Source organism: Cervus canadensis, chromosome 13 (genome assembly GCF_019320065.1).
Source record: "Cervus canadensis isolate Bull #8, Minnesota chromosome 13, ASM1932006v1, whole genome shotgun sequence".
Lineage (NCBI taxonomy): Eukaryota > Metazoa > Chordata > Mammalia > Artiodactyla > Cervidae > Cervus > Cervus canadensis.
This window is the reverse complement of record NC_057398.1, coordinates 28,539,725-28,563,332: the sequence shown is the minus strand read 5'-3', so window position 1 is coordinate 28,563,332 and position 23,608 is coordinate 28,539,725. Positions and strand designations below refer to the sequence as shown.

General features: G+C 63.9%; 3 protein-coding genes across 10 annotated transcripts; 2 read left to right on the top strand and 1 right to left on the bottom strand.

The window, feature by feature from the left end:
- The first annotated feature begins 7 nt into the window (after positions 1–7).
- MXRA8 (matrix remodeling associated 8) lies at positions 8–4,375 on the top strand. Of its 2 annotated transcripts, XM_043486007.1 has the most exons (10): positions 8–144; positions 1,219–1,242; positions 1,357–1,662; positions 1,765–1,866; positions 1,977–2,462; positions 2,611–2,769; positions 2,922–2,958; positions 3,038–3,114; positions 3,211–3,291; positions 3,503–4,375. In XM_043486007.1, the coding sequence occupies exons 1-10, from the start codon at positions 96–98 to the stop codon at positions 3,526–3,528; spliced, it is 1,347 nt and encodes a 448-aa protein (XP_043341942.1). In that variant the 5' UTR covers positions 8–95; the 3' UTR covers positions 3,529–4,375. The 2 variants fall into 2 exon arrangements, with proteins under 2 accessions (XP_043341942.1, XP_043341943.1); XM_043486008.1 differs by lacking the exon at positions 1,765–1,866.
- A 2,525-nt stretch (positions 4,376–6,900) lies between these two features.
- DVL1 (dishevelled segment polarity protein 1) lies at positions 6,901–19,217 on the top strand. 6 transcript variants are annotated; one of them, XM_043486005.1, is made up of 16 exons: positions 6,902–7,401; positions 12,555–12,624; positions 12,749–12,870; positions 13,148–13,251; positions 13,497–13,635; positions 13,848–13,941; positions 14,231–14,300; positions 14,378–14,517; positions 14,594–14,670; positions 14,760–14,827; positions 14,963–15,115; positions 15,697–15,828; positions 16,050–16,217; positions 16,304–16,510; positions 17,312–17,351; positions 17,881–18,008. In XM_043486005.1, exons 1-15 carry the CDS (start codon positions 7,232–7,234, stop codon positions 17,320–17,322), a joined length of 1,725 nt encoding a protein of 574 aa, XP_043341940.1. In that variant the 5' UTR covers positions 6,902–7,231; the 3' UTR covers positions 17,323–17,351; positions 17,881–18,008. The 6 variants fall into 6 exon arrangements, with proteins under 6 accessions (XP_043341938.1, XP_043341937.1, XP_043341936.1 ...); XM_043486003.1 differs by lacking the exon at positions 17,312–17,351 and having other exon boundaries at positions 6,901–7,401; positions 13,166–13,251; positions 13,500–13,635; positions 17,881–19,217; XM_043486002.1 differs by lacking the exon at positions 17,312–17,351 and having other exon boundaries at positions 6,901–7,401; positions 13,166–13,251; positions 17,881–19,217.
- Positions 19,218–20,078: 861 nt separating this feature from the next.
- On the bottom strand, positions 20,079–23,175 carry TAS1R3 (taste 1 receptor member 3). 2 transcript variants are annotated; one of them, XM_043485998.1, is made up of 5 exons: positions 22,630–23,175; positions 21,772–22,554; positions 21,406–21,609; positions 21,191–21,311; positions 20,079–21,060 (listed from the first exon to the last, which is right to left on the bottom strand). In XM_043485998.1, the coding sequence occupies exons 1-5, from the start codon at positions 23,041–23,043 to the stop codon at positions 20,096–20,098; spliced, it is 2,487 nt and encodes an 828-aa protein (XP_043341933.1). In that variant the 5' UTR covers positions 23,044–23,175; the 3' UTR covers positions 20,079–20,095. The 2 variants fall into 2 exon arrangements, with proteins under 2 accessions (XP_043341933.1, XP_043341934.1); XM_043485999.1 differs by having other exon boundaries at positions 21,406–21,555.
- Positions 23,176–23,608: the final 433 nt, after the last annotated feature.

Genomic DNA, 23,608 nt, shown 5'->3' with positions numbered 1-23,608 from the left:
GGGTGCTGAGGAGCGGGAGGAGGAGGGGGCCGGGCTGTTTTTCTGCAGAGTTTGAGACCAAGTGAGACAAAGCGCCGGCGGGCCAGGCGGGCGCCATGGAGCTGCGGGCCTGGGTCCTCCTCTGGAGACTTGTGCTTCTGCAGAGTGAGTTCATGGGGGGTGGGGTGGCCGGAGTCACACCTAGTCTGAGCCAGTCCGTGTTTGGGGCTAAGCCTGTCTGAACTCTGGGGTGAGGGGACACCCCACCAGGAAGTGGATGGGTCTGGGGGCCTCAGAGGGTGCTGCTCACCAGGAGAAGGCCCCCAGGACACGGAAGGGCTGAGGTCTGATGTTAGATCCCTACAGAACTTCCCTTCACTGGACCCTAGAGACAGGGCTGAACAGGGCAGGGAGGCCGAGCATGGGGCTTCCTCCTGGGGTCCCTTGCACCCCCTACTTCTCTGGGATGCCCCTCCAGACTGTGTTTCTCTGTTGTCAGGAGGGGATGGATGAAGGATTGAGGGGGACCCGGGAAGCATGGGGTTCACAGGGTCTGTTCCCGGGCCCCCCGAACCTGCTCCCCAGGGGTGGCCTGCTGACCCGGCACATTCCTCCGTCCAGCCCGGGCGCCAGGCCACATCTCTGGAGCAGGAATTTGGCGTGTGGGGTGGCAGATGGTGGGGTCACTCCCCACATCCAGCCTTCTTGTCCTTTCTGAAGGCTGAGGGGCTCCCGGTGGGGTGCCAGCAGCCTGAGGCCCCTGGAGGGTTCGTGCAGCATGGCTCTGGACAGGTGCCACACTGCATATGTATGTGCAGGAGCCCCCAAACCAGCCGAGGTGTCAGCACTGATGCTCTTGTGGCTTTGCTGCAGTGATGGTTAGGGTAGCCATCATTCCTGAAGGTGGCCCTTGGTGACAAGCACACATCCAGAGCTGGGCTGGCCCCACCAGTCACCCCAAGAAACGCAGGTGCTGTCCCTGCAGCCCGGGCAGGTGGCCACAAGGATTAAGTGGGGGCCTGGGAGAGGTAAGGGCATAGGAAACCCCCCCGCCTCGTGCCCTCCTGGCTTCTCTGGACCTACCCCTACCTGTTAACAAGGTGTCCTTAGCACCCACCTCAACTAGGACTCTAGAAGGGACCCAGGGGCCAAGTGGGGGGCCGATTTCGGCGAGTGACCCACATGTAAAGGCTCAGGTCACCCCCTCCCCAGTTTGACCCTCACTTCCTCTTATTTCAGGTTCTGCCGTCCTTCTGTCCTCAGGTTAGTGACCACCCTCCCCTAAGAACCTGTCAGTCTCCATGCCTCCTTGCTAGCCCCATCCTGTACTGTCCTCTGGAGTCTCATCCCTCCCCGCTGACTCCTCCTCCCCACCAGGGCCATCTGGGCCCGCGACCTCCGACAGCTCCGTGGTGTCCGAGTCCGCAGTAAGCTGGGCAGCAGGCGCCCGGGCAGTGCTGCACTGCCAGAGCCCGCGCATGGTGTGGACCCAAGACCGGCTGCACGACCGCCAACGCGTCGTCCACTGGGACCTCAGCGGCGGCCTGGCTGGCGGTCGCGCGCGCCGACTGGTGGATATGTACTCTGCGGGCAAGCAGCGCGTGTACGAGCCGCGCGACCGCGGCCGCCTCCTGCTGCCTTCCTCCGCCTTCAAAGATGGCAACTTCTCGCTGTTCATCCGAGGTACTGGCCTGGGTACCGCGGCGGGGGGCGGGGGCCCCGGGGCGTTGGCGGGGCCGCGGAGCTTATGGCTGGGTTCCCCTCGCTCCATCCCCCGGTGCGTAGCGGTGGAGGAGACTGACGAGGGGCTGTACACTTGTAATCTTCACCACCATTACTGCCACTTCTACGAGACCCTGGCCGTGCGCCTCGAGGTTACCGACGACCGTGAGTGTGCCCCCCCAACACCCCGCCCGTGCACTTCCACCCCTGCCACCCTGGACGCCCCGTCCCGGCTCCCTCCCGGCTCGGGATCCCTGACTGCCATGCTTCTCCAGCCCAGGCCACCGGCGCGCACTGGGACGGCGAGAAAGAGGTGCTGGCTGTGGAGCGTGGCGCGCCTGCGCTGCTGACGTGCGTGAACCGCGCGCACGTGTGGACCGACAAACACGTGGAGGAAGCGCAGCAGGTTGTGCACTGGGACCGCCAGCCGCCTGGGGTGCCGCACGACCGTGCGGACCGCCTGCTCGACCTTTACGCGTCCGGCGAGCGCCGCGCCTACGGGCCGTCCTTCCTGCGCGATCGCGTGGCGGTGGAGGCGGACGCGTTCGCGCGCGGCGACTTCTCGCTGCTCATCGACCCGCTGGAGCCGGCAGACGAGGGCACTTACTCCTGCCACCTACACCACCACTACTGCGGCCTGCATGAGCGCCGCGTCTTCCACCTGAGAGTCACCGAGCCAGCCGCCCGGCCGCCCCCGCCCCCGCGGGACTCCCCGGGCAATGGCTCCAGCCACAGCGGCGCGCCCGGCCCAGGTGCAGGAGGTATGTCTGCGGGGCAGCAACCCACCTGGCCCCCTCCCGTCCCAAATCAGGGATTCCAGTGTTGGGGGGAGGCCCCAGCGGGCTGAGGTCGGCTGCGTAGGGGCGCAAGGTGCGCTTCCTGACGTCGTCCCGCGCACGGTCCCCGCAGATCCCACGCTGACGCGAGGCCGCAGCGTTATCAACGTCATCGTCCCAGAGGGCCGGGCCCACTTCTTCCAGCAGCTGGGTTACGTGCTGGCCACCCTGCTGCTCTTCATCCTGCTGCTCATCACGGTCGTTCTGGCCACCCGGCAGCGCCGCCGTGGAGGTGAGTCGATTGCCTGGCTGGGGTCAGTGCCAGAAAGCCTTTCCCAGCCGGAGGCGGGACTTAGGGCACAGTGACCAAAGCAGAGGGTTCCTCTGGGCTGGAGGAGCTGGGGAGTGCGCAAGGCTGTCCCCAACACGAGTCTCCCTCCCCAGGCTACGAATACTCCGACAAGAAGTCCAAGTCCAAGGGGTGAGTGTCCCTTCTGGCTTCCCAGGGGACCCAGCAGACTCACCCATCCTCTGACCTCCCACCACCCTCCTGCCTCCAGGAAAGACATGAACATGGCAGAGTTTGCTGTGGCCTCCGGGGACCCGGCTCTTTACAGGAGTGAGGACATTCGACTAGGTGAGGAGACCTAAGGGGCAAGACTGTGGCTCCCAGGCCTGGGATGAGGGAGGCACGTCTTTGGGGGGCCCTCACCCTGCTCTCTTCCTGCTCCAGATTACAAAAACAACATCCTGAAGGAGAGGGCTGACCTGGCCCACAGCCTCCCGCCTGCCAAGAACATCGACTTGGACAAAGGTTAGTGGAGGGGAGGGAGGAGACCCCTGCCCATCTCAGAGCTGGGCTGTACCCCCTTTCCACCCACTCAGAGCCCCAAGACACCCGCCAGCCTTGCGAGCAGGAGTCCCCTGCCCCCTCGGGGTTCCAGAAGTCCCTGGATGGTCCCGACGGAAGTCGGCCCATTTCACCAGGGCAGAGGGCAGACACCACCTGTCCCTTTGGCTTCCAGAGTTCAGGAAGGAGTACTGCAAATAAGGCGACTCCAGGCTCCTGGCTGGGCCAGCAGCTCTGCCAACTCTTGTCTGTCCACCTCGGAGGACTCTTCCTGACCCCCACGCAGCTCACCTGGCCCCCCTTCCAGCGGCTGGTCCCGCTGTCCAGGAACTTGGCCTGGACTGGTGCAGAGTGAGGCTGCCTCCAGGCCCTCAGGACCACCTAGTCTTCCGACACGCTTGTGGGCTCCCTGGAATCTGCCAGTGCTGCAGCCCGCCCCTTCAGCAGCCCTTACCAGGTGCCCTTCTCCCCTCACGTGGCCAAGACCCTGCTGATGTTCACCAGTCCCTCAGGCTCTCCTGGCCTCTGCGCACCAGGGGCTGGGAGCCCCACCTCTGCAGGGGTGCGGGCAGGACAGGCTCAGTGGGGATTCTTGGGGTCTGGGTCAGCCTCAGGGCTGGCAGTCCTACCTTCCTCAGGAGAGCTGCCTGCTGGCTCCCCTCGACTGCACCCCACGTTACCCCGCCAGACTGTGGCGGGCTCTGCATGGCAACCCAAAGCCTATGCATTCCAGGCCTGGGGCTAGTGTCTCTTTGCACTGCGTCTGGCCACCTGGGGCCACCTCTCTGCTTACCCTGCTCCAGCCCCGTTTCCAACAAGCTGCCTTGACAGTCACTGGGCTCCACGTGACTTCTGACCTTGACCCTCTTCTCTCAGCCCTTCCCTGGGCTGGAGTCCAGGGACGAGGCCTCATTGACTCTGTTTTGGCCGAGGACCGGAGGATGGTGTCAAGATGGTCTTAGAGTGGCTAGTGCTGCCACTCCCAACACCCCACACTTGCTCATCCTGGGGAATTGCTATCGTCTCAATAAAGACCACATCGATTTTAGACCTGGGCCCAAGGATGCCTCTGCTGCTCCCCTCCGTCTCCCCGGGGGCAGAGTCTGCGCCTTGGGGACCTCAAAGTGCTTTCTTTCATCTGAAGTTGCACTGTCATCACCCCTTCCTTTGGGTGGAAGGTCTGGGTGTCCTGGGGAGGGGTCTCAGGTCCTCTTCAGAGGGTTTATTGGACATGGGGGAGGGGAGCATGTTGGGGGATATGAGGACAGAGGGCTGTACTAGCTCAGTCCTCTGAAAAGAGAAGCAGGTGCCAGGATGGGCTTCAGTGCATGAGGAAAAAGGAGGAAGCAGTGAGTGGGAGAGCCCTCAGAGTGGGACAGGAACAGGAGTATGAGGTAGAAAGAAGCCTGTTTCTCCAACCCTGACCCTGTCTTCCAAGGCCCTGGGGGGCAGGAGGGGCAACTGTCAGCCTAAGTTGGAAAACCCAGAGTGGTGGACTGAGAACACACCAATCATGACCCACTGAGCGAGGAAGCGCAACCACCCACATGGACTCCGCGTGTGGCTCTCCCAGCATTGGAACTCTCACCTGCCGAAGGTGAAACCCTGGGGTCGTTTTGATGAAGCCACAGTTTCAAGATGTCACACAAAGGAGACACACAAAATCTGTCCCTTACAGTTCCTGGTTGGGGGATGGACATGCTCTGTGAGCCAGGGGAAGGGCAGCTCTCCATCAGGTCACCAGCAAGCTGGAGATGGATAGCCCAGGGTAGCAAGCACCTAGAACTTATAAGGTGCTTGGGGCAGTGGTCACTGACTGTCAGCGGCTCGACTCTGGTCACTGTAAAAGGTGCTGGGGGAAAAGCAAGGCAAGAACTTGTGGTGGGGATCCTGAGCTTGAGTCCTCACCTAACTGTCCAGATTCTGTACACGAGCAGGGTTGTCATGCAGTAAAATGCCTGGGCAACAATTCAAAATAGCTGTTTTCTCTTCACACCTCTCAAGAACACCCCCCAGTGGCAAAGGCAGGGAGGGAGGCTGGGGCAGGGAGTTGTGACTCCCCCAGCCTAGTGACCCCCAACTCACAGTGGCCACACTGCCACTGGACAAGGCCCTTTCTGTCAGAGCTTAGGCTCTGGCCATAAACTCAGGTCCCGTGCAGAGCCCCAGCTCAACCACATGAGCATCGGTCCTGGGACTGGCCTCTGGCTACCAGCCTCTGTCCTGTGACTTGGGCTGAGAGTTAGGTGATCAGGTAGGAGAGAGAGGTTCAAGCTGGGGCCCCAGAGACCCTGCATCATTGTGACCAGCAGCCATTTGTATCTGGCCTGGAGGATCTGGTCCCTAGTGAGCTCTCAGGGTAGGGACTGTCTTCCTCCTTCCCTGAACACCCAGCAGAGAGCCATGGTGACCCCTCCTTCAAGGCCATCCTTCCTGGCTTCCTCAGATCACCTCTGGGGAAGCTGGGATCCAAGGGAAGAAGGCCCAGGCTTTGTTGAGTGGGCAAACCTCACAGAGCCCTCAGAGCCCAGGAAAATGGATGTCAACACCCCCCTGCAGAGGCTCACCTGAGGGTGGTCCCTGGCCTGGACTCAGGGACTTATGGAAAAACTGGCTCCTCCAGTCAGTGATGGACTAATGTGGCCTTTTCTTGTGCTGGTCCACTGAGCAAGGATGGTCAGATGGGAGAGACCTGGCAGATGGGAGAGTCCAGGCTCCAAGCCAACTTCAAGGAGGGCAGCACCCGCATCACTCTCAGGCTCCACCCTAGGTCCTCTCCCATCTCACTCTCGCCAGCGTGGGCCTCCTTCTAGTGGCCTCAAGTTTTCCTCCTGGTCGGAGAGGGAGAGCTGCTCTCCCCAGTGGCTGGACCCTTCACAGCCAGGGGGGCGCTGCTCCTCGTATCCCTTGCCCCACGGAGAACCCCACGCAGGTTTGATGGACAGCGGCTGGGAAAAAAAAAAATTCTACACCTGCTGCCGGAGGGCCGTGCCCCTGCGTGCGCACAGCTGCTCGCGCTGACCCTACTGTCGCGTCCACACGGGGACCCGCATACGCTTGGCCCGTGTGTCTTGGAGCCCCCGTGCGACCTGGCAGAGGGCGCGCCAACTCGGAGCTGACGCGTGGTGGGGGTGGGGGGGCAAAGTGACAGAGTGTCATCGGTTCCGGTCCGGACACAAGAATTCTCAGCTTCCCGCGTAGCCGCCGCAGCCCGTCGGTGTGACCAAGGCGCCGCCGGACTCTGAAGAGGTGGAAGACCGGAGCCCGGCCGCGCAGAACCCCTCAGGGCTCCAGGCCGGGCTCGGAGCTTCCTGAGGGCCCCCACCCGCCTTCTCACCGCCGGGCGCGCCTGCCGCCCACAGGCCTGGAGCCTGACCCTGTGGACTGCCCCCCAATGCGCGTGGCGAAGGCCGGGCGCGCGCGCCCTGGGCTCCGGGCCTGGACACTGCAGGAGGCCCCGCCCCCTAGCGCGCCCCGCCCTCCCCAACCGCGCGTGCGTAGCCCCGCCCCCACGCAGCAGGCCGCCCGGTGACGTCAGACCCGCCGCTCTCTGGTGCCCCCAGCGGCCGCTCGTAGCTGGATCCGCGGTCCCTTTAACGCGCGGCCCGAGGGGGCGGCGGCGGGGCGCACGGACGCGGCGGGCCTCGCGCCCTCCCTGCCTGCGTCCCGGGCCGGGGGCGCATGGGCGGCCGCGGGCGGCAGGACAGCAGCCGGGGTGCGCGCGGGGTCGGAACAGGGGCCAGGGCCGGGGCTGAGGCCGGCAGGGCGGGCGGGGCCGGAGCGGCCGGGCGGGGACGCGGGGGCCTGGTCGCGGCCGGGCCGGGAGCGGCGCGCGGGCGGGGCGCGGGCCGGCAGCGCGGAGGCGCCCGCGTCCGAGGCCCGGGCCGGGCCTGAGCGCCGCGCCATGGCGGAGACCAAGATCATCTATCACATGGACGAGGAGGAGACGCCGTACCTGGTCAAGCTGCCAGTGGCGCCCGAGCGCGTCACGCTGGCCGACTTCAAGAACGTGCTCAGCAACCGGCCCGTGCACGCCTACAAATTCTTCTTCAAGTCCATGGACCAGGACTTCGGGTCAGTGGGCCGTAGGGCCGGTGCGCGGGTGCGCGCGGCAGGCACCTGTCCGGCCAGGCAGGGCAGGGGATCCTGGGGCTGTGACCTGGGCGGTGTCTGCTCGCCCTGGTGCGTGTGTCCCACCTGTCTGTGCTCTTAGCATAAGACGCCTGGGCCCCTGACTGCCTGCCCCGGGGTCTGAGAGCACTGGACGGTGGGCGGAGAGCGGTCTTGGCTTCTCCATTCACCCTGGGCTCTGTTCTGAGTGTGTGACTTGCGGTGAAGGTCTGTGGTCGAAGTGGACCTCCGAAATCCCATCTTGGCACCTGTCAGACTCAGAGTCCACTGCCCCCTTTATGTGGAGGGTGGGTGGGATTCATGAGGCTTGGGGTCAGAAGAGTTTCCAAGCGTTGGGGGGAAGGGGTTAGGGTGGGGGTAGGGTGCCAGCCACCCAGTGGGTCTCCTAGTTAGCACAGGGGAAATGAGGTGATCCGGGCAAGGGCACACATCTGTCTGCCGGGGTCTGCAGGAGTTTCTGGAAGCTTAAAACAGCATTCTCCTGGCCCCCTTCTCCAGGGTCCTCAGGACAGGGCAGGGGCCAAGGGTCACTGGGCAACATGGGGCTTTATTCCACCCACCCCAGCCTTGGGGTTGCTGGCCACAGGGCCTGTGTCCCTGCTGAACCACATGCCACTTGGGTTCCTGAGAGCAGTGCAGGCCAGCTGCTGACTCGGGCAGCTTCTGGGTCAGAGTTCTCATGTCTGCCCTTAGTGGTGGCTGTCCCGGCTGAGGGGACTTCCTGCTTGTGCCGGGCCGGGCCTCTGGAATGGTGAGCGGTGAACTGGAGTCTGGCTGGACTCTCGAGCCCTGACCCAGCACAACCATGGGTAACCTGAGTCCCCCGCTTGGCAGTGCTGGGGGGGGGCACCCAGAGGCCGCCTGGGCCGAGCAGGTGTGCTTGGGTGCCCTTAGGCAGCCCGTGTCCTTGTCTGTGGTTGCGTCTTGGGACTTTGACATTGAGGCCATTTCCTGGATTCTGTGGTTTGCACTGACCCTGGGCAATTCCAGGTCTGGTCAGGCTGAGGCCACTTTGTGGCTCCCAGAGAGGCCTGAGGGACATGGCGGCAACTAGACTGTCTTATGCCCTCAACACCAGGGAGAGGCAGAGAACGGGGAATGGGGCCTTGACAGCCCCCAGCCCTGCTGGGCTCAGGTTAGGAGCTGCCCCCAGGCCAGGTTTCACAGGGTAGGGCATAGACTGGGGAGCCTGGTCTTTGACACTGGCTGTCCCCACCCCCCAAACCCCGCCTCAGCTGGTTGGTCGCCTACAGTCTCACTTTTCTGAGCCTGCTCTGCTTTGGCTGTGAGCATCAGATATGTGAAAGGGTGCTTTTGTTTTTTAACTTAGTTTATCATTTTAACAAAAATTACTGAAATCACACATGGTCTTTCACACACTGAGAGGAGTGTGTGGCACACTGTGTGCCCAGCCCCCCCAGGTTGCTGCCCTTGGACCATGATCTGGGATGCAGCCTGAGGGGCCTGACCCTCCTCCTGTGTCTAATAGCCACTGAGCTGCAGAGACCCCTGCCCCACTCGAGGTACACTCCCAGCAGAGGCTGTGCCTGCTAGAGGATTTTCAGGACCCATGGGTGCCCTGGCCCAGGAGGTCATGGTGGGCAGGCAAGATCTGGGTCTTGAAGCAAGAGTAGGAGTTCTTCAGGTTGTCTGAGCATGACTGGGATGTGGGGGAGGGAACAAGACCAGGATGGTAGGCTGGGCTGGGACAGAGGGAGGGATTGGGGTGACTCTGGAAGGTGCAGTGGGCATGGGCGGACAGAGCAGGGGAGGCTCATCTGATTCCCCACCCCCACCCCCAGACCTGTGATTGGTGGCCTGTTGGCCTCAGGGACCCTTGGAGGGGATCTGCCTCCTTCCTTCCCTCTCTTGAGATCTACCTACAGAGTTCCAGGTTCTGTTTATTCTGTAGAGTCATTTACTCAGTGGAATAAATTTCCTCTGGGAGTGTCTGATTAGTCACTCACACTTTAGTATAAATGAGAGTTAGTCTCACCTAGGCTACCTAATGGATATAGCTGGAGGTTGGAGAAAGAGGGGGCAGGTCCTGGCTGGGCTGGGGAAGTGGCCCCCTTATGAGAGGGGTGGTCTCAGATTGGGGACTGTGAGGTCCCTTGACCCTGCTGAGGCCTCTGTTCCTGACGTCTCAGTTCTTGGCCTCTCTGGCCAGGAAGGGAAACCTTCCTAAGTCTAAGGTGTGGTCATAGCCACTGCTCTGGCCGGGCCTCACTGTCCATGAGCATCTTTGGCAAGTGGGTAGAGCATCTTTGGCAAATGGGTAGAGTCCTGTGCCTCCCTCCCACTCTTGCTATGCAGGTCATAGCTGTGTGTCCCAGTGAAGCTGGGGAGGCTCTCAGAGCCTGTGCTGGGCTGACCCAGAGGTGCTCAGCGTTGGGCTGGGTGTGCAGCCGTGCTCACAGGCTTCCGCTGCCTTGTGGACTCCAGGCCTCCCTGGACTTGGCAGTGGCCCTGGGCCCTGCATCTCTGGGCCAGGAGCTCTGGTCTGTGGGGCCATCTGTCTGGGGGCCCTGGGGGCTGTGGTGGGAGCTGCGCTTGGCCTGGTCCAGGCGGCCTGAGCTCCCACTCTGCCCTCTGCAGCTCTGCCATCTGCAGTCAGTGACCCTGGTGTTGGGAGGTTCTAGAGCCTCACCCCCTGGAGCTTGTGGTCAGGCATGGAGGGTCTAGGGTCTAGACCCTTCACCCTGGAGCCTGCAGAGCCCAAGCCTGGTCAGGAGGCAGTGGGGGGACAGATGAAGGCTCTGTGGGAACTGAGGACCCTGACTCCTGGGGCAACCCTGTGTCTCTGAGGACATAGGTGGGGCATCCCACTGGGTCTCTGGGAGCCCAAGGGTCCCTCGGCTCCTGGCTCTGAGCAGGGAGCCCTGCTCTGTACGGGCCCTGCTCTGAGCAGATTCCTTGCTGGGGTGCGTCTGCGGGGGCGGCGGGTGGGGCTGGACAGCCCAAGTTCCAGGTTATCAGGGATCTCACCAGGAATCCCAGAGCTGGGGGCAACATGCCAACAGAGGTTCCCCTGGGTGGCCACCCTGAGGGTTCATGTCTTTGCTGACCACAGTTCCTGAGGTCTACTCTCAGGCTCAGGGAAGGCGCTCTGGATTGGGGGGCATTTCCCCAGGCTTGGTTGAGGCCTCCCCCAACTCCACCCCCAACCTCGTCCCTGTTCCTGGCCGTCACTAGGGATGGGCAGCACCGTGCCCCTGATGCTGGGCTTGCCCCTGGGGAGGGCGAGGCCTTTCCCCTCCCCCTCCCTCCTGGCTATCTTGACTAGCTGCTCCTCGATGCCCCGACCCCCGGGGGAAGGATGGGTGCCCTTTAGTTCTGGCCAGAAAGTGTATATCTCTCAGGCTGGGGAGGACTGGGGAAGCAGGGTCTCTGGGCCCTGGTGGGGGGCATTCATGTGTGGGTGGGCTGCATGGGGGCCTCAGGCAGCTCTGGGTGATCGATTGTCTGGAGGCACTGGCCGTGCAGGCAGTGGGGGTTCAGGGTACTGCCTGAGGTGTCCACCTCTGGGAAGCCCCATGGACCTTGTGCTGTGAGTCAAAAGGGCGGGGGTGTGAGTGCAGGGAGGGAGGGGAGGCTGCTGGTCAGGCCACCTGGGCTGTGAAGTGAGAACCAGGTTCCCCTTGGGTCTCTTGCTGCAATCACTCAGAGGTGGTGCTTGGGGCCCACTGGGCCCCTTGGAGGACTTGCTGCAACCCCCCGTCTCCTGGCTGCAGCCGGCAGAACCCCAGGTGTCCCTAGGCCACTGCAGGTCTTCCTGTGGTGACTCCTTCTGTGTGGTCTCCTGGACTGACTCTCGGGCTGGATCTCGGCCACCCCAGAGCTCAGCTCTGTGGTGCGTGATGGGCGCTGTGGACACTTTGTCTGTTCCTCACCGGGGAGAGGGGGTTCTGAGAAATGACTCGTGTCCATTGTTCTGTCCACCTCATCTGTGCCTGTGTGGCTGGCTTGGGAGGCATCTGATGGAGTCACCATAGGACCCTGGCAGAGTGCCCTCTCCAGGCTGCCCTGTCTCCTCTGTGCACTCTGCCCTGAGGTCTTGGGGTTCTCCTGGTGGGTGGGGTGGACCGGAGCCTTGCTCTCGGGGGCCTTCTGCCCCCTGCTGCTGCCTTGGACATGCTGAGTTGAGGTGTCTGGGCCCATAGGCCATGAGGCTACTTCCTGCCTGGTCTGCAGCTCCTGTTTCTACACCGGGCCCTCATCCCAGGTGTGGAAATCTGCGGTGCTGGGCAGGGCTGTGCTCCAGGGGCCTGCTGCCGGCCCTGCCCTGCCCACCCTGCTCCCTGGGCCTCCGGGAGGCCACAGTGTGGGATGTGTCTGGGCCACAGCACTGTCTGCCCTGCCCCATGGCCCTTCCCTGCTGCCCTTCTCACCCCTTAGAACCTGACTCCTGGACCTCCCCAACCTGTTTCTGACACCAGGGTCATTGGCTTCCTTCCAAGTTAGAGTTGCCCTGGGCCTTGGCCATCTGCCTCTCCTGTCCGTCCAGGCCCACCTGCTGGGGGCAGCATGAAGGGACAGGCCAGGCTAGCCATTGGGCAGTGGTAGAGCTGGTGACACTTGCTGACCTTCAGGGCCTGAGGCTTCTCCGTGGGCCCTGCTGGCCCTGCACTTGGCCGCCCTTCGAGTTGGGCCCGTGTTGTGAGTGGGGGTCTGTTTCTGTCTCCTTGGCTGGGCCAACAGGTCAGGAGGGTGGTGGCCCGCTCCTGGAGTGTGAGCTTGCGGGTCTGTGTGCTGTGCATCTCCCAGGGGGTCTGCCCACACCCCACTTGTGCTGAAGCCTGCTGTGAACTGGGCCCTGCCCTCGCGATATGAAGTCTGGGGGAGTCACACAGAGCAAGGAGGACACTTGCATTTGTGTCTGGGCCCCATGGGCCCTGGGTGGGGTCCTTGGAAGGATGGTGACGGTCCCCAGAAGCGGAGGTGCTGGGCGAGGGCATCCGCACAGACTGGCATCTGGGTGTGTGGCCGGATGCCCCATGTGACCCACACCCCGGACAAACTGGGGGCCTTAGTCCAGAGCCCAGCGGTGGGAGCAGGCCCCAGTGTGGCTGCCTCACAGCTGTGTCTGCCTGCAGGGTTGTAAAGGAGGAGATCTCTGACGATAATGCCAAGCTACCCTGCTTCAACGGCCGTGTGGTCTCCTGGGTGAGTCCATGGGATGCTGGCGGAGGGCCCTGGGCTGGTGGGAGTGGAAGAAGGTACTGCCCGTGCCTGGTGCCCTGCTGGGGTCGCCTGGACGCTGGTTCCTGAACCCTGCTCTTGTCCACAGCTGGTCCTGGCTGAGGGCGCGCACTCGGATGCAGGGTCTCAGGGCACTGATGGGCACACAGACCTGCCCCCGCCTCTTGAGCGGACAGGCGGCATCGGGGACTCCCGGCCTCCCTCCTTCCAGTAAGGATTCTGGGGGGCTATGCTGAGCCCAGTGGAGCTGAAGGGCTTGCATCCTGCCAGCCTGTTGGAAATGGGGAGGGGCATCTGAACAGGGACCCACGGTCAGTAGGTGCTGGTCAGCAGAGGAGGGGCAAGTGGAGAGGCCCAGAGTGGGCCGGTGGGTAGATGGGGGCTCTGTTGGAATCGAGGTCCCACTGGACGTTGGGAGGAGAGGAGCTGAGAGGGTGTTTGAGGCATGAGTGGCCTGGCCGCCCCAGCCCAGCCCTCCTCGGCACAGCCCGAATGTGGCCGGCAGCCGTGATGGGATGGACAACGAGACTGGCACGGAGTCACTGGTCAGCCACCGGCGGGAGCGAGCCCGACGCCGGAACCGTGAAGAGGGTAATGAGGCCATGCCCTTGACCTCCCTGGGGCCCCCGTGGGCACCCCAAGCCCCTCCTGGCCCCCCTTCCAGTGGGGGTCCCTTGGCAGAGTTCCAGATCCAAATACCCTGGACCCTAGTGACCCCTCAGCAGCCCTGCAGTCACCCTGCCAGCTCCCAGGTGAAAGAGTGCTTGAGGTTGCAGGGGCCTCCCATGACTTCCAGGGGATCCCATGGCCAGCCCCCATCCCTGCTGTCCCCACAGCAGCCCGGACAAATGGGCACCCAAGAGGAGACCGGCGGCGGGAACTGGGGCTGCCCCCTGACAGTGCGTCCACTGTGCTGAGCAGTGAACTTGAGTCCAGCAGCTTCATCGACTCGGATGAAGATGACAACACAAGCCGGTGGGTGAGGGTGAGGGTGCAAGGTGGGGCAGGATGTGTGCCCTGGACCACACATATATGTATGCATGGGCGTGTGCACCTGGGCAGGAGACCCTGCTGGCTGCTCACTGTCTGCAGGGTGGGGATGGTTTCCCCAGGTTCAGCCTTGCCTCTGCCCCTTTGAGTTCAGCTATATGGGGGGTGGCCAGACCCTGACTCTGGGCCCCCCCCAGGCTGAGCAGCTCCACAGAGCAGAGCACCTCCTCCAGGCTCATCCGGAAACACAAGCGTCGGCGGCGGAAACAGCGCCTGCGGCAGACAGACCGGGTAGGTGCGGACTGCGCAGGTGTGGGCCAGGCAGGTGTGAACCAGGCAAGTGTGGGCCAGGCAGGTGTGAATATTGCAGGTGTGTGCCAGGCAGGTGTGAACTGGGCAGGTGTGAACCAGGTAGTTCCAGACCGGTCAGATTAGGGCCAGGCAGGTGTGAATCTTGCAGGTGTGGGCTGGCAGGTGTGAACCAGTCAGGTGTGGACTGAGCAGCTGTGGACTGGACAGGTGTAGGCTGGGGCAGGCAGATGAGTCCCACTCACAGCCCCTCACCTGGTGTCCCCTGCAGGCCTCCTCTTTCAGCAGCATCACGGACTCCACCATGTCCCTCAACATCATCACCGTCACACTCAACATGGGTGAGGCCTCTGTGGGGTGCTGGGCAGGGCACAGTGGTGGTGGGGGCACACCTGCTCACCACCCCCCTGCCCCTCAGAGAGGCATCACTTCCTGGGCATCAGCATTGTGGGCCAGAGCAATGACCGGGGCGACGGTGGCATCTACATCGGCTCCATCATGAAGGGTGGGGCTGTTGCTGCTGATGGCCGCATCGAGCCGGGTGACATGCTGCTGCAGGTGCGGGCCGGGAGAGCTTCTGGGGGGGGTGGGAAGAGCAGCACCCCCACCCACCATGCTGACCTCTTGACCCCAGGTGAATGACGTCAACTTCGAGAACATGAGCAACGATGATGCTGTGCGGGTCCTGCGGGAGATCGTGTCCCAGACGGGGTGAGGCATGTGGGGGTGAGGCGTGTAGGGGTGGGACAGTGGAGGGGAGGGGGCTGCCTGGGTCACCTTGTGACCCGCCCACCCCGCAGGCCCATCAGCCTTACGGTGGCCAAGTGCTGGGACCCAACGCCCCGCAGCTACTTCACCATCCCGAGGGGTGAGTGACCCCCTGGGGCCGGCGGGGTGGGGGTGGGGCACCTAGCCCAGCCTGAAGGGCCTCTTCTCTGTCCTGTGTTCCACTTCCCCCCACACCGTCCATCTGTCCGTCTGTTGCCATGCTATGGCTGCCCAGCGGATCCAGTTCGGCCCATCGACCCAGCCGCCTGGCTGTCCCACACGGCAGCGTTGACGGGAGCCCTGCCCCGCTACGGTACGAGCCCCTGCTCCAGCGCCGTCACGCGCACCAGCTCCTCCTCACTAACCAGCTCTGTGCCTGGCGCTCCGCGTAAGTGGCAGCTCATAAGGTTGGGAACCGAGGCCCTGGCCAGGCACTCACTGGGTGCGGTTGCCACGCCAGCCTTGAGTGTTCACGGTGCTGCCGGGTCCTCATGATCGGATGCGGGGGTGCCTGCTCCTGCCCTCCTCCCTGCTCTCTGTCCCAGCAGTGGGAGTGGGAGATGTCTGGAGGGGCTCGGCGAGCCCTGGGGTCTGTGTGGCGGGGGCAGGGAGAGGCAGGTGCCTGTGTGGGGCACTCACCCTGCTTTCCTGCCACTAACATGACTAACAGCCCCAGCTCGCAGGGGAGGGGGTAGAGGACGCCCGATATCGGCCCCTGGGGCTCTGGTCTGCAGGGCCAGGGGGCCTTTCCCTGGTCGGACAGGGTGGGAGATGAAGGTCCAAACGCCTCCCGCCCAGTGCCTGCTCCCTGACTCTGCGGGGCCACTCAGCGCTGTCCCTGAGCCCCACAGTTGCTCGGCCAGCAGAGCCTGGCCTCTGAAGTGGGGAAGCAGGCCAGGCCTGGGGTCTGTTCTGGCCCTGTGCCACCCGTCAGCCACTCGGGCTGAGGAGGGGGGCTGTGCCTTGCAGAGCTGGAAGAGGCGCCGCTGACGGTGAAGAGCGACATGGGTGCTGTCGTCCGGGTCATGCAGCTGCCGGACTCGGGCTTGGAGATCCGGGACCGCATGTGGCTCAAGATCACCATCGCCAACGCTGTCATCGGTGAGGGTCCTGCACCCGGGGGTGGGGGTGGGGCCGGGTCCCTGCCCGACTGTTGCCCGCTGCCACACAGGCGCAGATGTGGTGGACTGGCTGTGTGTGCACCTGGAGGGCTTCCGCAAGTGGTGGGCGGGGCGGGGGGTTTGGGGGGGAGTTGGGGAGGGTGTTGGGGGTGGGGGGTGGGACCGGGTCCCTGCCTCTGACTGCCGCCTGCTGCCACCCAGGGGCAGATGTGGTGGACTGGCTGTACGCGCACCTGGAGGGCTTCCGTGAGCGGCGGGAGGCGCGCAAGTACGCCAGCAGCATGCTGAAGCGTGGCTTCCTGCGGCACACGGTCAACAAGGTCACCTTCTCAGAGCAGTGCTACTACGTCTTCGGGGACCTGTGCAGCAGTGAGTGGGGCTGCGGAGCGGAGTCCCAGAGGGAAGGCCACCCTCCCCACCCTCACCCGCACTCCCTCTGCCCTCCCCTCTCGCAGATCTTGCCGCCCTGAACCTCAACAGCGGCTCCAGTGGGGCCTCCGATCAGGACACGCTGGCCCCGCTGCCCCACCCGGCTGCCCCCTGGCCCCTGGGTCAGGGCTACCCTTACCAGTACCCGGGACCCCCGCCCTGCTTCCCGCCCGCATATCAGGACCCTGGCTTCGGCTACGGCAGCGGCAGTGCCGGGAGTCAGCAGAGTGAAGGTGAGGGCCCCTACCTCCAAGCCCAGCCCCCTCCCCCACAGCCTGGCTCTGCCCTGCGTGCCCACCCCCTGCCCTGCGCTCCCATCTGCTCTGTGCTCGGGCCCTGGGTGGCTTCTTCTGAAAGGGGTGAGTGGTCAGAGGCTGGGGAGAAGAGCCTAGAGTCTTCAGGGGTTGTGTGGGTGTGTTGGTGGTCCAGATGTGGCAGAGGCAGAGAGAGATGGTGTGGGAATGGGGGCATGGGATGTGATGGCCCAGGGTGGGGGAGCAGCAGAGGGGCCCTGAGACCCTCCCCCCAGCACCTGCAGCACAGCAGGGAGCAGAGGTGACAGTTCCGCAGATAGCCGCAGCCCGCTGCTGGGACATGAAGGACAGCTGAGCAGGGGGGTTGGGGTGTCACAGAGGAGCACCTGTTGGGACACTGTCCTGAGGCTGAGTGGGGGGGACAGCAAGGCCCATGGGCACATGCCCCCAAAAGCATCAGGGGAGAGGTCTGGTGGGTGACTCGGTGGAACCAGAAGGGGACGGGGAGAGAGGACAGTGGATCAGGGGCAGCAGTGTCCAAGGGGAAGCATGTTGGGTGCTGAGGCCAGTGGACACATGCCCCCAGCGTCTGGGGAAAGGTCTGGTGGGTGGCTTGATGGACCCAGGAGGGGATGGGGAGAGAGAACAGTGGAGCAGGGGCAGCAATGTCCAAGGGGAAGCGTGTTGGGCGCCGGTGGACCTTGCACAGGCCCAGCTGGTGGTGTGGGTGCCTGGCCGCTGGTGTGTAACTCCTCTATCCCTTGCTTTGTGCTGAGCAAGCCTTAGACTGAAGGACTAGCGGAGCGGACCCTCGGGGCCGGTAAGCCAGGGTCCTGCTCGGCGTCCCCCTCCGCACATCCCCAGCCAGTGGGCGTCTTCAGGTTCCCAACATGTCCTGAGTGCCCAGGAGGGGCTGAGCTGAGTAGCCGGCCAGGGCTCTGGGGGCAGATGAAAGGCGGGTCTTGGGTGGGGAGCCCATGATGGCTGGCAGTGCCCCGGGCACACGGCCTCCTTTGGGCCTCTGTTTCCCAGCTGCAAGACCAGGCCCTCGGTCCAGGCACTGGTGTGAGGAGTGGGGATCAAGCTGGCCCTGGAGCATCCCTGCCTGTCTGCTACTGCCCCGCCCCTGCCCCACCCCGCATCTCTTCTCCTCTGCCTGCTGCAGCTGCTCCCACTTCCCTGGGCTGGGCCAGTCTGGCCCTCATGTCTGCATGGCTGCCCACCCCTACCTGCACCCGCTCAGGACCATTGGTGCTGCCCCTGGTGGTCCCGGCCATGGCCTTCTGTCTTGGAAGAGGGAAGGCCTAGTACTGACCATTACCCTTCCTCTCCCCTGTTTTTGACCTCAGGAAGCAAAAGCAGTGGGTCCACCCGGAGTGCTGGCGGGAGCAGCCGTCGGGCCCTGGGCCGTGAGAAGGAGAGCCGGTCGGCTGGAGCTGGGGGCAGTGGCAGCGAGTCAGACCACACGGCACCAAGCGGGGCGGGTGGCAGTGGCTGGCGGGAGCGTCCGCCTAGCCAGCTCAGCCGTGGCAGCAGCCCACGCAGCCAGGCCTCAGCTGCTGCCCCAGGGCTCCCCCCGCTGCACCCCCTGACAAAGGCCTACTCGGTGGTGGGTGGGCCACCTGGGGGGCCACCTGTCCGGGAGCTGGCCGCTGTCCCGCCAGAGCTGACGGGCAGCCGCCAGTCCTTCCAGAAGGCCATGGGGAACCCCTGTGAGTTCTTCGTGGATATCATGTGACCGAGGCGAGAGTGCCTTCAGCCCAGCCCTGCTGTGGGGAGGCCCAGGGTCCTGCTCTTGCAGGAGGGCCCTGCTCCTAGAGCTTGTGTGGGCTTGCCTTAGCAGCCATCGCAGGTCAGACCTGTGCTTGCTGCCATGGGGTCTGGGCCTGGACAGAGTGGCAGCAGGCTGGAGGGGAGGGGCTGAGGGCAGCCCAGACCACCGTGATCTGGATGGCGGCTCATCCACCCCTGGCTGGAGCTGTCAGTGCAGACCCTGGGCAGGAGGGGCATCTCCCTGTGTTCGGGCAGGTCTGACCCACCCCTCTTGGCGTATGCCTCAGGGACCCCAGCTTGCCCATAGAGCTGCGCACGGGGCCTCAAACTGAGCTGAGGTGGCCACTAGGCCTGGGCCTCACCGGGTTCACAGGCCCCACCCATCTTGCCTAGGCCAGGATTGGGGGGGTCCTCTCGGGGTTAGAATCATAGCCCCAAGGTCCCTCTGTGGCTGCCCAAGGTAGGGATCTAATTTATTTATTTATTGTCTGGCCTGTGTGCTCTGTGGGGTGGCAGCCAAGACAGCTGTCCCCTACCCCAGCCACCAGAACAGTTTCGTGTGTCCCCCCTGCAGGGACACAGGTCGTGTCTGGAGGTGTGCGGGAGGACAGTGAGGGGGAGGCGGCAGGATGGGGGACCCTGAGGAGCGAGGGCCACAGGCGCGCACAGCTGCTGCAGGGGCAGGGTTTAGAGCAGAGGGCGTGGCCAGCTCAGCCTTCCTCGCGATCTTGGGGTGGCCTCCCACCCACCCACGCACGCACACATGCACGTCGCTTCCGTCCGGCATCTCTGGCCTGCACATGTCTGCACTGTAGATACTATATCCAGTTGGGAGCGTCGTCCAGATAGTTAATAGAGCTGCTTCTGTGTAAATGCTATTTTAAACACTAAAAAGCGTTTAATTTTATGGGAATGATGTGTGACCTGTGTCTCTTCCCCAATTTAGGAGGTTGGGCTGCAGGGGCTGGGTCAACTTCCCCAGGGTCCAGCTGAGAACTGACCCAGGACTGGCTTGGTGCTGTCCTCTGGGTGCCAGCTCACCAAGGCCCTGCCCATAGCCGACCTGGCAGGCAGTCTTCTGTCCGTGGTGCTGGCTCCTGGCTCTGGGGTAGGGGTGGGGTGGGGGGTAGGGATCCCTGTGGCTGGTGCTGGCCATAGTGCTGACCCCCTCCCCACACCTGCCTGGGCTCTGTCTGTGGTGCTGGAGGTGACTGGCCCCCATTCTGCTGGCTCACTGGCCAGGGAGAGAGAAGGAAGCTGGGTGCCCCCTCCCTTCTGAGGAGGCCTCTGCCTTGCGCTGGGGCCCAGGTCAGGTATACACTCCTACAGAGAGGTTGAGAAAGCACCATCCGCCTCCCAACATCCCACTCTTGTGATGCTTGGAGAGGATGCTGGGTGGGGGCCTCCACTGGGCCCAAGCAGGCAAGTGACACCCAGCTTTGCCTTCAGGTGGCCCCTGGGGTCTGCCCTGAGCACTCAGTGTAGCTTCATGGAGCCCCAAGAACCCTCTATGGGCCTCTGACTGGAACAGTGGGGCTGGGTCACCTGTGTAGGCTAGGGCTCGGCCAGGACAAGACAGAGCCTAACTCTGGGCCCCCAGGTGATGAGATCCCATTGGGCTGAGGCTGCTTATGCACTCTGGAGGTCACTCTGGGGTCAAGGTGAGCAGAATCCAGGGCTGTGAGTCTCAGTGGAGTTAAGGCCTAGTCTACAGGTTGCTGCATGGAAACTTGATTTGGGGGTGCCTCAACGAGGTCTGAGTTCACTGGGGTGACGTCACCTACTCAAGGGTCACTTGTTTTTCCCCTGAGTCTCCTCCCCGACCCCACTGCTGCCCTGCCCTCTGGCATCACTGGGACCCCCTCCCAAGAAGAACTCGGGGGTGTTGAGGTCTGGCCGCCACAGCAGCAGGTAGCACTTAGGCAGGTGGAAGGTGGCCAGGATGCCCAGCACACAGAAGAGAATGGTGCCCATCTGCACAGGTGGGTGGGAGACCATGTGTACATTGGCAAAGAGTGGGATGTAGGAGACCCAGGTGATGAAGTAGGCCAGCATGGCGAAGGTCAGGCCGCGGGCACCATTGTAGCGGCCAGGTCGGCTCTGTACCAGGAAGGTGCCCAGGAAGCAGAGGAAGGCCAGCATGGCGTTGGTGGCATGCACCACTCCGAAGCTGATCCAGGAGCTCACGCGACAGTGCACCAGTGCCTCCGTGGGCAGCACATGCCAGTTTGTTATCACCATCGGTGGAAAGACTGCCAGGTACCAGGAACAGAGCGCTGCCTCTGCCAGCATGGCAAGCAGCACTACCAGCCAGGCCCAGGGCCCCCGCAGGCGGCTGTGGAGCCAGTTTGTCCAGCTGGGTGGCAGCTCTGAGCCCACAAAGATCTCGGCTGCCTGCAGGAATAGTGTGCTCAGGCAGCCGGTGAGCGGGAGGTGAAGCAGCAGCTGCTGGCCCATGCAGCTGGCAGTGCTGGGCCGGCCAGGGAACAGGAGGACGCTGAGGCAGACCAGGCCCAGGCAGGCCAGGCCAAAGCAGGCTCGGGGCCCCCCTGCGGCCTGAACTAGTGGGCTGTCCCGGTGCCAGGTGAAGAGTCCCAGGACCAGGAGCACCAGACCCAGAACGATGCCCAGCAGCAGGAGCAGCCCAAGCACTGCTGGCTCCCCCCACGCCAGGAACCTGGGCCTGCGGGGGAAGCACCGGGTACTCCGGTCTGGGGACCACTGGTCCTGGTCACACTTGCTGCAGAGGGCATCGTCTGAGGCAAGGGAGGAGAGAGGGTATGCTGGGGGCCACTGGCTTCCCTGGCCTTGCCTCTGCCCCAGACCCGACCCTATGGTACCCGCCCTCACTTGGGCCTCAGCATAGGCTGGACCCCGAGGGCTCACCTGGGTGGCGCTGGTAGCTGCCTGCCTTGCAGTCCACACAGTCGTAGCAGCAGGAGTGGAAGCCCTTCACGCGGCGCACCTGGCCCTCCCTGCACTGCCGCGAGCACTGGGACACGGGCTCCTGGCGGGCGGCAGGGCTGAGGCTCTGCATGGCTGGCTGCACTGGCCCAAGCCCTAGGGGCTGCCCCCGCTCCCCGGACAGGACTGGTGCTCACTTGGTTTCCCGGGGTGTGCCAGATCATGTTGGAGAACTGGAGCTCCAGGCTGCCGTTGAAGCTGCCCACGGTGCGCAGCATGGGCATCTGGTCCCGCCACACCCACAGCTTCAGGTCATAAGCCAGGTCCACATTCCCGCTGGTGTCGAACTGCAGGGTCCGGTTGTATGCACGGAAACTCATGTTGTACATGTTCTCCAGGAGCTGGCAGTGAGGGGATCAGGGGGCGGTGGGGGAATCAGGGGATGGTAGGGCTAGGCAGGGAGTCGCCACTGGCCAGAACCCCCCTCCCTGCCCCCCACCTCCTCCTCAGGGGCGCCAGTGGATTGGGGAATGAGCCAAGAGACACAGCTTCTGCGACCTCACCTGCCAGGGCCGCACTGGCTCCTGTGTGGGGCAGCCCGAGGAGTTGCAGAGCAGCGCTTTATGAAGCGCGTGGGCCACGCTATACACGGCTGCGTAGGCGGCAAAGGTTTGGTGGTAAAGCAGCCCATCAGTCACATTCTCCGGGGAGGCGCGGTCACACTGGGGGCAGCGTGGCCTCACCACGTGTTCCTCCAGACCCAGCCGCCCTGCCTCTAGCGAGGCGCAGTAGGCGGGCTCGGCGGCCTGGGCCAGGCGGGTCTGCACATAGGACCGGAACTCGGGCATCTCGGCACCCTGATGCAGGAAGCCAAGCACCGTGCCCACCCGCTCCATGCCCGGTAGCATCATAACCAGGCTTGAGGTCAGCCAGGCCTCGCTGGCCACCCATACCTTGGGTGAGAGCTTGTAATGGATGGTATAGCTGAAGAGGCTGTAGGTGGCGTGTGCGGAGGAGAACACCACCACCACCTGCACGCTGCTGTGGTTCACCTGGTGCAACAGGCTCTGCACAGAGCCCAGCCGCGGGCCGCCGGCACGGGGCAGCGGCATCAGGCCCTCATAAGCGATGCAGATGCCCTTGGCGTTGGCCAGGCTGGAGAAGAGGCTCAGGCCCTGCCGGCCGTACTCATCATCACTGCCCACGGCGGCCACCCAGTTCCAGCGTAGCTCCCGCAGCAGCTCTACCATGGCCGTTGCCTGCACGCGGTCGCTGGGCACCGTGCGGAAGAAGGATGGGAACGTCTCGCGGTTGCTCAGCCGGTCGGTGGTGGCGCCGTAGCTGACCTGCAGGCGAAGGTGGCTCCTGACACTGGGGCTCCTGAGGTGGGCGGGAGGATGGGACGTGGGGAGGGGACGCACCTGGGGCATGAGGAAGAAGCTGAAGAACTTGCCAGTGACCAGGGCAACCTCGGATGAGTGGGGCCCGATGACAGCCAGCACGCGGGGTTGGTACTGCGTGTAGTCACAGTAGGCGCCGATGCTGCGGCTGCCCGCTTTGGCCATGAACACCAGGCTGGGCTTCATGGCGACCACGGGCTCCGAGCATGTGTCGAAGAGGTCATAGCCCAGATGCAGCCCAGGGAGCAGGGTGGACGCGTTGTTGATCTCCTCCACAGCCATCATCACGGCTAGTGCCCAGAGCAGGCCGGGGACGGACAACCTGGGGCCACAAGGGCTGCGGGTGGCCGACGCCTCTCCCCCTGACCGACCTCCCCCAGCCCCACCTCCCCTGCCCTCACTCCCGGCCTCCCTACCTGGTGCACATGGTGGCATTGGGCTGCATCCTGTCACCTAGCCCAGTATCCTCGGCCGAGCCCAGAGGGAAAAGCCCACCCAGAATATAGTCCCCCGGCAGGCTGAGCTGCTGGGACAGGCACAATGGGGCCCCCAGCCTGACACCCAGTGCAGCCACGAGGCCCAGGAAAGTCAGGCCCAGCATGGCAGGTGGCAGCTTCCAGCAGCAGGACAGACTGCTTGCACTTGCACTTCCAGTAGCAAGTGGGCAGACTGAATGGGGCCCCAGTTATGGGGAGTCAGGTGGGGAGGGGCACAGGATTTGTTTAGCAAAGCGCTTGCCTGCTCACCTGCCTCCTTGGGGCCCTGGAGTTGCCCCCATCTCCTGGGCCCCTCAGGTGTGCTCATGTTGGGCTTCTTATCCTGATGGCAACAACAGGCCCTCTAGGTGATGGTGACCTTGGCAGGCAGGCTCTAAGCAGCTGCTGCCTGCGACATTGCTACCTGTGTCCAAACCCCTGGTACCCAGCTTTTCTGGAGGGGTCACCCTGGATCTGCTTGACAGAGGGGCCTGGAGTCTCCAGCTGATGTGAGACAGTAATGG